At 38.1% G+C, this 13427-nt stretch overlaps 1 protein-coding gene and 1 long non-coding RNA gene across 4 annotated transcripts; both read left to right on the top strand.

The window, feature by feature from the left end:
• Window positions 1-3579: 3579 nt before the first annotated feature.
• On the top strand, window positions 3580-4349 carry LOC26514023. 2 transcript variants are annotated; one of them, XR_004310108.2, is made up of 4 exons: window positions 3580-3658; window positions 3773-3872; window positions 3937-4027; window positions 4089-4349. It is a non-coding gene; the product is annotated as an uncharacterized LOC26514023 (long non-coding RNA). The 2 variants fall into 2 exon arrangements; XR_004310107.2 differs by lacking the exon at window positions 3580-3658 and having other exon boundaries at window positions 3715-3872.
• Window positions 4350-9922: 5573 nt separating this feature from the next.
• Window positions 9923-10953, top strand: LOC26514421. 2 transcript variants are annotated; one of them, XM_044716319.1, is made up of 3 exons: window positions 9923-10239; window positions 10318-10512; window positions 10576-10953. In XM_044716319.1, exons 1-3 carry the CDS (start codon window positions 10039-10041, stop codon window positions 10783-10785), a joined length of 606 nt encoding a protein of 201 aa, XP_044572254.1. In that variant the 5' UTR covers window positions 9923-10038; the 3' UTR covers window positions 10786-10953. The 2 variants fall into 2 exon arrangements, with proteins under 2 accessions (XP_044572254.1, XP_014762325.1); XM_014906839.3 differs by having other exon boundaries at window positions 9925-10266.
• Window positions 10954-13427: the final 2474 nt, after the last annotated feature.

Here is a 13427-nt window from a genome sequence, read left to right on the forward strand (position 1 = left end):
TTCAATCTTTAGTTAATAATTTATAGAAAAAGTAGATATATTAACATAGAAAGGGCCTAGAGAAAGTTTAAGAGAAAATAGCTCCGCCAACGGTCTGGGAGATCCGTGTAACTTGAGATCAACCATCAACCGGAGGAGTTTTGGGAGGCAACCCAACTCCCAGAGAGAGTGTGTCTGTGTCTATATTTGGGGAAGAACTCCCCGGCTGCTAATGGCTTCATTTGGTCTGATGTTTGGGCGACTGATGCCCCCGGACACTTGATGCCAATGCAGAGCAGAGCACTCAGTGCACTTGACTCCGTCGTTTTTATCGTTTAAAAATATCATAAACCGATCTCATGCTCCCCGTCTCTATTACTCACCATCTAGCCATCTCTTTCGATGCGCCGCGTTGGTTACTAAAAATACCAAACAAGAAAAAGAAAATAATTAACCCAGCCAGTATGTGTGTTTCTTTTCGTTCCGGCAACATGCACCTATTTGTATGTGTAGTTTTATTCAAATACTGCAGGCACGGTTACGTGTCTTGGCCCCCCGATCGGGGGGATCTCGTCGATGTCATCTATCTCAGAGTTGGTCTGCCTCCTAGGGAAAGGGTAATGCACTTGCTGGGAACTCGATGTTCTCGATTGCCAACACATTGGAGAGGAATTTCGTTGATTTATAATGATCCCTGAACACTCGGCTTCCTAATTGCTCACTAAGTGGCAAGTGTGTTCGATGATGAACAAGCTGTCAACTGATGGTCTCAGCATGGGTCTTTTACATTTTTTTAGGAACTATGAGGCTATATTCTATAAGATTCTGGAAGACCTCACCTGTCCCAGAAAGAAACAAGAAACAAGCCCTTATTAAAAATGTATATTTAAGCTATGCTATCTACTGCATAAAAAATCCCCCATAAATCTAATAGTGTCTTCAAAAATGCATTAGTACCCGAAAAAAAACCGAAACTTTTCGTTTACAGAAATCAGGAAAAAACTATAGGACTCTTGCCACAATCCAACGAAGTTTGTTTTGCAATTTGCAATGGCTTTGCCCACTTTATTAATTTTAAAATAAAATGGCACAACCATTAACAATAGCAGTCGGGGAGAGTCCACTCGCAATGGCAACTAAAAAAGTGCATAGCCACAATAAACAAGACCGAGAAGAGCCAACAAAGCTGCAACGGAATAAAACATGCTTACTTACACAATTTTGAGTACGTGTAGAACATATACTATGTTCTAGGTACGTATACTACTCTGATGCACTGTAAAAAGTACAGGCAGAGAAAGAGGAGAAACTTTCTTTGCACGCTTCACAGTCATTTGGAGCATATGTTTCGAACATTTTTCATAATCAAAAAGCTTTTAGCGGCGGACAGTGGCAATGATGGCCACAGCGCTGCCAACGATGCTGTTACTGTTTGCTACCGTAAGTCTTGCCCATTGCCACGCCCCCATACCACTAGCCGTCATGCCGCCTACCGCCCACCGCCAACGGCCAACAGGCAAGTGGAGCTTATTGTCCGTTTCATTTTCGAGTGCAGCAGCGTGTAAAATCGCAATAATGCACAAGATTCCCGACGCAGAGCACAGTTGTCCCACAGACCGTTTCCCCTTTTTTTCCGGGGATAAAAACCGAAGTCCACAAAAGGAGATAGCTTTACGACAAACTGGTTGTACTCTACCCTACCATAAAGGTATACTTTTCTACAAAATATAGCAAACAATAGACCACTTAATAAAAATAAATGAAATACAAAATCTCTTATACATAAATATTGAATATCTTTGGTCCTCTTTTCAACTAATCGATTGACCCTCCGGAAAGTGTAAATCCACTTGACAAATGCAAGCCGAACTGCAAGCAGAAGCGACAATAGAAACAACACTAGAAGCATTTGTCATGGCAATTGATTGCAAAGGAATCCAAAACACCCAAAAACAAATTCAATTTAACTTTCAGAAGAGAGCCAGCCAACACAAAATACATATCTTCCACGCCAGGCAACACAAACAGAAATAAAACAAAATCGGAAATAAAGTAAAATTCAATTTTCATAGGCATACAGATTTCAGAAACAAATGGCATTAAATTGTGATTGTAACAAAAATGAAACCATTTGATTATTATGACAATATATTGTGAATTTCACAAATTCCCAGCAATATTTATTCGCTATTGTCAGTTCGGTATCAAAAAGTGGATAAATTTTAAAAGAGCAGCCTTTTTGTTTGCTGTTGGCATACATTTTATGATTGCCTCTGCGAATGTTTTTAATTGCCCTTTCATTAATTTTTCCACAATGCCGGTCATCATATGCAAATAAATTGCGTATACGCCTCGTGGCCGAAACATAAAGCACAGCCGTGACCAGAACAATAATTGATGCTAAAGTTTCCACAGCAGCTGTAGATTTTTGATGTTTGCTGTGGCAAGACCACTTAAAGTCTAGTTTAACATTTTTTTCAAATTACAAATTTCATAAATTTAATAATATTTATTAAGAAATTTTGGTACTGAAACCCGCAGATTTCATGCCTCAGCTTAAAGCCACACAAAACAGCCGCCTCTGAGGTCATAATTTCTGGTTAAGCTCGGCGTAATCGGCACTTTTACCTAAATGGACCATAAGGCGTTAAAATGTTGTTATCGCCCCGCACAAAACGCCCACACACAGCCACCCAGGCAGCCAGGCAGCTACTCTTGGCCAATCGACTTACCTTTGGCAACGCAATAAAAAGCCAAAATACATTTCGATTATGCGGCAAGAAAGAGCATTTCTCTTTTTCCTCTCCTTTTCTAACTTTTCTTTGAATGTTTGCCTTTTTTTTCCATTTTATTTCTGTAAATTTTCCTACGGCTCTCGAGGACAATTCAAGCTGTGGAGAAGACTCCAACCCTTATGCCGGCTTAGGTTAATCGAAGTTGCCGGCGGTAAGGAGGCAATAAAAGAACGAATTTTCGTAAGAAAATAGCATAAAATATAATTTTCTTGAAAGCCAAAATATGCTTATGGGACAAGGGGATGTGGTTATCATTTTTATGGCCCAAGTATTCGAATTGTTTTGCGAAAGTAATAAGCCAAAATTGATGTCATTTTACCCCAGAGCATATGCCCGAGTTCCCCACAGCATTTTCAGTCATAATTTTCATTTAAAAAACTTTCTATGACTGGCAAGGAAATTTCCAGTATACAATTAACAGTTCACAGCCAATATGTGCCGAGCTTTATGCTGGTGAGTTTAAATGTAATCTCATAACGGTGGTGTTTAAACATTAATCCTTTTTTCAGCTGCTGCCAAAAGGGACTAAGCTGCATTTTTACAATTTTGTGTTCAACTCTCGGTATTCTGATCGTACTTGCTTTCATTATATACTTTTGCTTCTTCCACAAATCGTCAGTGCAGTCAAAACAAATGGACTCTGAACCACCTGCAACCACCGAAATGGATGCAACTGTGACTGCTGTGACTGCTGCAAGAGCACTTTTGGGCACGTCAAGGGAACCATCCAGACTCAGAGCCTTTCTTCATAAACTAATAGATACCTTTTAATGTAATTGAATTTTGAGTAAACATAAGATATGGAAATAAATTTAGGGTTCTCTTTGGATTTTTGGTCCTTAGACTTTTGTGTCAAAAATATCATTGTTAAAAAATTCATCACGGTAAGTCCCTTTACCATCCAATACTTGTTTAACTTGAAAGTACTGTTTTTTTTTAGTTTTCAAATTTTACGATCATTAGAATCATGTGCCTTCTCTACGTATTCGTTATTGCAGTCCTTGACATGATGCTCATAATTTTGTATTTAAAATATCAATTACACCCACCGCATTCACATAAGGAGACCGAAGGAAAACACTTCACCTCAAATTTTAGGTATAAATAAACAAAATATTTTCAATCAACATTTTATTTATTTCGTGACAAATGTATCCCACAGTATTGTCCGTCAAAACATAACATTTCAAAAGGTCAAATAAAAAATTCTCCTTTTCGGAATACATACATAAACATATGTGCATCTGTCAATGGTAAGCCTAGTTTTCAAGCCTATTTTCGTTATTAATATTATTTTTATTCAACTTTCATCAGGCATCCAAACAAACTTCTTTGCACTGTAATAATTATATGTTTTATTGGAATGATGGTTATAATCGTAATATTTGCAAGTTTCAAATTTTCTTGAAACTTCGAAGAACTCGTAAAAATGTTTCCACATATGATCAGTTGAGCGTTGTAGGTTGATCCCGAGCCAAAGGATGTATAAAATAACACTATATACAAAACGGAAGTGACAAAAATATCATGATATTCAAAAAAGTAAAAAATAAAGAATAAATATAAAAATAAAAATAGTTTTGAAATGCTATTCTTTGAATTAAATTTAAGCCAAAGCCAATGCAGTTTGGTCAAGAGCACTTGGCACTTTGTTAGCTTTCGTTTCACTTATTTGGGAAACCCGGGAAGGAAATCTGTGGAAAAACCGCCAGACCATCAACGGTTGTTGTGTGAAAAACTGATGCCAGTAGTTAACGGCACTTTGTATGCAAAGTGCAAGACAAAATGAAAACAAACAAAGAAAAAGGGAGCAAGAAATGCGGAAGGAAGCTGGAAGAAGACGTCCGCCCCATGGCCGCAAAACTGTTTTTTGGCTACCATTTTATTATATAAAAATTTCAACATTTTTTTTTCGTTTTGTAGAGTCCTCACTTGTCTGCCACCCACCACTTTATTTGCTGGTTGTAAGCGTTTAGTGGCAAACAACTGACAGCTGCCGAAATGTCGGCAAACGTTTAGTTCCTCCACCCCCAGATGGTGCACAAAAAAAGCATCTACGTATCCGCATTCCCGGGTATCTGTATCTGCGATGTGATTAAGATGGTTAGTCATTCTATTTAAGAGCTTGGCCCTAAGCTCTCCAGCCATTCAAGCAGGATAACGGCGAATGACTCTCAAGGGCCATCATCTACATTAAATCAGTGGTTCCTAAAAAATTAATGTCAGTTTTATTTTCGAAATGTTTGTAAATTGTTTTTTAAATATTGATCCTTTCAGAAAGGAATATGGCTGTGAGAGCCTTTAGTATAATTATCACATCCATATTCCTTTCTGATTTTTAATGCGTTTGTGTAATGAATTCCACCTGAATAAGTTATATATCTTTTAGAACCCTTTTTTGGCAACAATCATACATTTTTTCGGACATATTTTAATGGCAGGTAAAAAACGTGTTTGATGGAAACAGTATCGTATCATTAATTTCTGTTACTTTTTATCCACAATACCCGAAAATGCTTCAATGAGTTTCATTTCACTGGATTTTCGGTTTCCTTTATTTTTTCATTATGTGAAGAGGTCTGTCTGCGTTCTCCAATTTCTCTATTGCTTTTTACAGCGTTTGAGCATTTGGTATTTGGTAGCTACCTAGACTAGAGGAATAGGTGGCAGGAATAGGGGGTGGCTAGGACTTGGCCATTACTTCGATTTGTTTCTTATTTAAATTTTGTATACACTTCAATGGAAAACTGAAAGAGGATGAATGGTAACGACGCCAGCAAAAAAGTAGAAGGACGTTAAGTGCCTTTGTCGGTAGCAAAAGCGAATTAATGCCTCAGCTAAATAAAATAAAAAAATCTAGAAAAAATCCAGTAGAGGAAAATCGCTGTGGTTTCCTACTCTAATGCGTTTAATTTATATCCTCTGCCAACTACAACAAATAAAAGTGAAAAAAATGCTAGGGCTTGAGGGGGATAAAATAAAAATATATATTTATTTTACAGCTGCTGCACTTAGATGTGCGATGGCAATAAAAAGCAGCCCCAGCAAGTGGCATTCAACACCTTTTTTTTGCGTTTTCTATTGCCGAACCCACCACCCACCCACCGCCTGAAAAGCTTAATAAACAAACGCCGAAAATGGTCTCGAAGTGCCTGGGGGTGTGGTGGTGCGTTTTCTGCCGGTGGTACACGTGATGGTGCACGGTGGATGGAGCAGATCGGGTGCGTTATAAACATTTAAGTCCACAATTTGCACAACGTGTAAGGGCCGCAGCCGCAGCCCCAGCCCCGCCAACCCAGCCAACGCCACTCGATGTCCTCCGCTCCGCTCCGCTAGCACTTCAAGTGGAACTATCCGAGCAGCAGCCAAATGCTGGCCAAATGCAATTTTCACGTGCAACCGCAACGATATTTATGCCACACCAGTAACAAAAGCTCAGCCGGAACCAATTTCTACACAAAAAAAAAAAATTATATATATATTTCAAAATTTTTTACTTTTTGTTTTATGAAAATAATGATTTCTCTTTCAAGTTAAGATACAGAAAGAAAATACTCTACATAGTGTATTGAAATTTTTGTCAGTGGAGAGATACATAGATGGCCCATCTGCTGCCCCCTTTAACGCATCCACAGCTACCCTAACTGACACTGGGTGACACCCCTCACCGTTTCTATGCTTCCGCCCACAACTAGCAGCTGCACCTTTCGCATCCTTCCACATTCATGCATGTGTGTGTGTTAGTAAGAGTGCATTTGTGTGGGTTTTGTGTGGGTTAGGGTCATGCGTGTGCCCTGCTGCGATGTGGCAACATAAACATTTCACCAAAAACAGGGAAACCAAGGGGAAAAGAAGAGTCCTTTTCCATTTACGAATAAAACCTGAAAATATTTTTTGAAAATTTTGACAGAGACCTTCCGTTAACTAATTTTTAGAAACATTAATCAAATTTTTAATAATATAATTCTTGCTTCAAAGAGGAAAATTACAAATGATATGCATTATTTATTTGATTAGATGTCCCTAATGCTCATTTCCATGCCAGTCTCTGCGTATAACACATAGGTCTCCAATCTAGTTTATAGACATTGCATTTCAATGAGAATGGTTTATGTGGGGGAACCCGAAATGGTCGATGGCCGGCATTGCGAATAGCTTCCGTTTACCAAGGACAGCGACGACATACCGACGACAGGATGCCTGCCGGCAATCTCAAGTAGTCATAAACACCACTCGAGCACCTGCACCTCTGCATCTGAAACTGCAGCTGCAACTGTAAGTGCCTCGCTTCCATTGCAGAAATGATGCTGGGATCGGGTTTCCGGTTCCGTTGCAATATGTCGTCGCCATTATGCAAATGGCGGCTCTCAAGTGGACAGACGGCTCATTGCAATCTGCATTTAAATGACCCCGACGAGGTGCGAGCTCGTCCTGAGATTTCTACGCATAATTTGCAAAAATATTAAAGAAAACAGCTAGCCTTCCGAAACGGAATATATATTGCGTAGCAAAGAATTATGCACTGTCATCAAAATGCTGTTGTCATCAAAAATGGGAATTTTGTTAGGTAATGGGAATTTATCTCTTCAAAGCTGAAATTGCGGAAATTCAGGGTTACACTCAACTAAGCTTCGAAAATGTCTAAAAATCATGGGGAGGACAACATATATGGCACCCAGCGATGGCTATATCTTTGCCAATAATCATACGATTCTTGATAGGAATACCTTAAACGATTTGTACATCGATTTCTATTCAACCTGCATCAAAATCTAGGAACGAATTATTTTTTCGATTTTTGGTCAAACTTTCTGGAGGATCCCCTTCGAAGTGTAGAAAAATGCTTGGAACCCCAATATGCCCCCCTGCGATGGCTGTATCTTTGCCAATAATGATCCGATTTTTAAGCGGACTACCTTAAACGATTTGTGGATCGATTATCTATTGATCTGCATCAAAATCTAGGAACCAATTATTTTTTCGATTTTTGTCAACATTTCTGGAGGATCCTCTTCGAAGTGTAGAAAAATGCATGGAACCCCAATATGGCCCTCGGGGATGGCTATATCTTTGCCAATAATGATCCGATTCCTAAACGGAATACCTTAAACGATTTGTAGATTGATTATCTATTGATCTGCATCAAAATCTAGGAACGAATTATTTTTTCGATTTTTGGTCAAAATTCCTGGAGGATCCCCTTCGAGATGTACAGAAACGCATGGAGCCACGATATGGCCCCCAGCGATGGCTATATCTTTGCCAATATTCATCCGATTCTTGAGAGGAGTACCTTAAACGATTTGTAGATTGATTTCCTTTCAATCTGCATCAAAATCTCGGATTGAATTATTTTTTCGATTTTTTTGTCAAAATTCCTGGAGGATCCCTTTCAAGATATACAAAAACGCATGGAGCCGCAACATGGCCCCCAGCGATGGCTATATCTTTGCCAATATTCATCCGATTCATGAGAGGAATACCTTATACGATTTGTACATCGAATTCCACTCAATCTGCATCAAAATCTAGGAACTAATTATTTTTTCGATTTTTTGTTAAAATTCCTGGAGGATCCCCTTCGAGATTACCAGAAACGCATGGAGCCACAATATGGTCCCCAGCGATGGCTATATCTTTGCCAATATTCATCCAATTCTTGAGAGGAATACCTTAAACGATTTGTACATCGATTTCCACTCAATCTGCATTAAAATCTAGGAACGAATTATTTTTTAGATTTTTTGTCAAAATTTTGTTGGGGGATCCCTGTCAAACACAATGAAAAGTGTTTGGAAGGGATAGGGATAAAAGGAAGGAAAATGTGGCCCCTGCGCCGCCTGTTTCTTGGCTAATTTCAGGATTTGTAGATGAATTCTCCTTTTTTCTGCATACAAATTTAACTTCTTTATATATTTTAGAAAGCTATATATTCTCTAATGTGCGTTAATCCGATTCTTGTGGTGTTATACCAGCACCCTTTTTGAGCTTATAATATAAACTTATAAACTTTAAACTTAAGCCCTGAGGAGAAAATGACTACCAGTTATCGCTTTACCCTTGTTAATTTTGAATTATTCTCCTCCAGTGTCCCCCATTTTTTTTTTAACTACATTTGTTTTAATCTAAATCTGGTGAACCGTTTTTCCCAAATCTGTGACCCAAACTAATTTTACACGTGATGTAGATTTCTGGGGAGTGGGGGAATGAGATTCATAGTGTCAGGTGTGGAGCAGGTCGCTTCCATAACTCCAACACTCACACAGAGAGGACACACACCCTTCGCTGGGGAGACAGCTAATAAAGTTACATGCAACCAACATTCACAAGCACACACACCCAGATAGATACTGAAAGATTGTGTGTGTTATGCGTTTCTGTATACTCCCTGGGCCCCAAGAGAGTTGTTAACGTTTTTTCATAGCCGTGTTTACTCTTTTTCATCTTGGCGCCGAGATCCTAATGACACCCCCGCCCCCATGGCCACGCCCCTTGCCAGCAAGCGATAAGCGACAATAAACATAAAAAATGAATGCTCAGCCCCCAATGGAGCAGGCAGGCTTCAGCTTATTTTTCCACCTCCCTCCCTACTTTTTTCGCAATTGCAACGCGCCTGGTGAAAATTTTAACAACCGTACGAGATTTTCCGACGGCGAGCTTTATTGTTGCCGCCGTTGGATTTTCACGGATTTTCAACGCATAAACATCTCTTTCATATTCATTTTGGCCAAAGGACCGGCGGAAAAAATGCCAGCAGAGTGTGAGTTGGCTTTATCATCCTTTTGGGCACGCAAATTAGTTCACAACGAGAATTTATTAATTGAATCATAATTTACATGCTTCAGAGCCAAGGAGAAACATATATTTCTGTTAATAAAATATATCCCGGGGTTGTTAAATATTCCACACAAAAGAGGCTAAATGGCGTACAGTTTGTATTTTTTCTCAAACAATAAAATATGTGTCACATATTTTTGATCGAAAAAACGTATTTATTTATAGCTATTTATTTTAATTAATATTATGAATAATAAAATATGTTACAGTGAATATTTTACTGAACAAATAAAGAACAATGAAATTCTTTTCTTTGTAACTTTTTTTCTGAACAAAGGAGGCGCTCATTTTAGAGTCAACATTGAACATATACGTCAGCTTTACTTTCTACACTTTTGACTCATTTGTCATACGGAACGTGTACAAGTGTAATTTTTTCTGAAAAACTTACAGAATTTACATTTAGCTACAGCACTATCTATCAGCCATGGAATTGGTGAAACGCGCAATGCAAATATTGCATCTACAGCCCAAGCCAGGTATTTGCCAGGGCTATTGGATCTGCGAGCAATTCGTGTTCGCCTGCGAGCAAATATGGAAGACTTATGATGATTTGTATGGAAAAGAACTGAGTATACTTGTAATGATTGGAGTGTCTACGATGTTGAATGCGATTATGATATACTGGGTATACAACAAATGGTGTAAAATTAAAGTGAGAATGGAATGACAGTTAACTCTTCAATTTAAAAATGAATATCCTTAGATGACGGAAGCACAACGAGTACAAGACCTGCAGTATGAGCTAAGTAGAGAACTCGTGGAGACGCGTCTCCAAATGGCAGAAGCCCTAGATAGAAGAATCGCACAGGGGTATCGCATGAGACTCCGAAGGAACCCCGAACCGGACGGCGCTGATGAGGATGGCGAAGAACTGGAACGAGCTGTTGAAAAATTCTTGGTTGGCAATCACACTTCGAATTTCTTACAAAATAAAACATAATAATTATTTGATATTCAACAGGAAACTTTGGATATATATACAGCGCATGCAGAATGGGATTTGGATACAGAAAATGGATCTGATGAAGAAACGGATTTAGAAAAGGAGAAAAAACCAGGACCACCGGCAGAAGAGCCGCAACGCATTCCAAGACGTGGAGTATCTAGGATTCCGGTTCCCATAAACCCAACTACTCCAATGCCGAAACCGAGACCTTACCCAAAAAAATAAGAAGTATTATTTAACATTTTTTCACTTTCACTTACATTTATATTTCTTTCATAAACTGGTCCATTTGGAAAGTTTTTTTGATACTTCTTCAAAATTCCTTGTCCATTTTCCACGCATGATACAAAAAATGTAAATTTCTGTAAATCGAAATTAAAATCTGGAACCAAATATTATTTTTAGAATGGTTTTGGTACATACATATAACGCAATGTTAATCAAAGAAAATGAACTGAAAATTCTCATTTGCAGCTAATTTTAAAAAGTCACAAACGCGCTTAGAAATGTCAAAGACCTATGTGAAATATGCCAGATTATTAACAAATTCGTCTGCCATTTGGTTCTATCCAATTCGCCTGTCAATTTGTCGCATCAGCAAGGACCCTCCGCAACAAACACGCACAAGGATATAAGGATAGACGAAACCGAACCCAGATACGACTGTCAATACAATTTCGAAGGCAATTGGAAGCGGAAAAGTCAGCCAAGGAAATGCAGATGACTGTCTGAGCTGTGAACCCGGAGATGGGTGGTGGGTGAGTGGGTGGCTTGGGTCGGTTGGATGTCAGCTTAAAATGCGATCAGCCCGACAGCTAAGCTCCACTTGCCAGGCAATTTTCTCTAGGGCGCTGACAGAGTTACAAATATGGCAATTGCTGAAATTATTACTCCCGAGAACTTTTGATGTTTTCTCAACTCGAGATGGGGGGTGTAGAATATGTGCTAGGGGGGCAGAAATGTTTGTTAACTGCCAAATCAATCTATGCCAAACGATGTGTAGGCAAAAACGCATCGTTGGCCTATTAAAAACCAATTTAATTTACTAGGGAAGCATACCAGGGAGGATACCAGGGTGGGGATGAAAATTGGAACGGGGCGCCGAGAAGTGTGCAACACATTTTCAGCAACCACGAAATTTGATCAGAGATAAATTCGTATTATTAAAATCGAATTTGCACAGCAAGTCAGTATGTCCCAGCATGCAACAGCCAACAGGCAACGTGCAACATGCAATGGGCGGAATGTGTTGCATTTAGAAGCCATTGGTACATTTTATCAAATTCTAATTATGCAAAATGAAGGGGAAAAAAGCAATTAAACCGAATGTCCCCAAATACTAGCATGCAACAAACTATAAAATGCGCAAATTATCAGATTCGTATGTTGGGGGAGGTGTGTGGCACAGCACCCATTGTCTGATAGTGAAAAAAAGAAACTCCATTTGGGTTGTTCTGACTTTCTTGATAGGGCTTCCAATTAACTTTACTGTCCAGCGTTACTAAACGCTGCTCGCCCCCAAAACAAATTTGCCATGAAATTGCATTTTTTCTACTTCAATAAATTGTCGAATCTGCAAAACAACAATAACTAAATCTTTTGGGTGGAGTTTGGGTGGGTGGGTGAGAACAACATACATAAATGTAATACCCTGTTAACGCTTCATAAAATTGCAGTTTAAACTATCGAATCGCCGGTGCTTGAGTTGACCCAACTGCGACAAAAAAATGTATAAAAATCCAACAAACCGAAAACAATAACAGTAAGTGTCCCTAACAGCTATATAGTATGGAGTATATATTGTAAATAAATAAATTTGATTGCAAGTTGAATGGCTCTATGGTTGTGTTTCACATTTTCATCACATCCATTTAGCAATTGAGTAAAAAAGTAATACAAATTATATTCAAACAAATAAAAATAATAAGATAATAGTGTGATGTAGTAGTTTAAACACTTAAAGTTGTTAATACTTAAGAACATCTTATAGTTTTAAATTATTTGTAAAAAAAAGATATTTAAATTAAAAATTATATAGATACAACAAAGTATAATAAAATAAATAAAAACGAATATAAATAATGAATAAATACATTGACAAGCAGACAGAAATCATAAGGACACGAACCATTAAGTTAAATGCTCGCTAAAGTCCTATCTCTTTTTTTGCACATTGGTGCCATCTCTTTCGCATGTTGTTTTTGAAGGTTTGGCACGTTGTCATGAAATATGAATGCCTTATATTTACACGATGGGCATTAATTTTGCAATTTCACAGTCGTTTCTTTGGTATACAAATAGACACACATGTTATATGTAATACGTTTTTTTCCCGAGGAAGTTAAATGGTGTAAAATTGAAAAATGATTCGCCATAAAAATGCAAGAAATGGAATTGAGTCATATGTTACCAAAGGACATAAATTCTCATACATTAGAAGACTTTAAGAGAATATATAACTTCTAAAATGAATACTTTTCTGAATAAAATATGAAACATTTGAATGTTATTTATCATCAATGGGTCAAAAATCAAATTAATCAAATTGATTTACGCTGATGTCCCGTCCTGATTTCTATTGAACCCCCCCATAAATCAAATGAAAAATCTAAAACTGCACCAGTTCCTGTGCAGAGACAAAACCTAAAATCAGCACAACGGAAAATTTCAATTATTTCCGAATGCTAATTACTCGCACAACTGGAGCCATTATGAGTATTATTTCTCCTATTTGACATTAACACACAAAACAATAGAAAAAATAATGAAATCAATTAGGCGAACCGTCGAACAAAATCGAAAATAATCCAACCACGAATCCACGAATCCGACGATGAGGCTGATTATAGTGATGGATATTTTATATG

This window comes from Drosophila ananassae, chromosome 3R (genome assembly GCF_017639315.1).
Source record: "Drosophila ananassae strain 14024-0371.13 chromosome 3R, ASM1763931v2, whole genome shotgun sequence".
Classification (NCBI taxonomy): domain Eukaryota; kingdom Metazoa; phylum Arthropoda; class Insecta; order Diptera; family Drosophilidae; genus Drosophila; species Drosophila ananassae.

What these genes read in the sequence shown, in the direction of transcription:
- LOC26514421 (XM_014906839.3), top strand. Translation starts at nt 10,039, where the DNA reads ATGGAATTGGTGAAACGCGCAATGCAAATATTGCATCTACAGCCCAAG. An exon ending in ACAAATGGTGTAAAATTAAA is followed by an intron (nt 10,267 to 10,317) that starts GTGAGAATGGAA and finishes GAATATCCTTAG; the next exon opens with ATGACGGAAGCACAACGAGT. An exon ending in GAGCTGTTGAAAAATTCTTG is followed by an intron (nt 10,513 to 10,575) that starts GTTGGCAATCAC and finishes GATATTCAACAG; the next exon opens with GAAACTTTGGATATATATAC.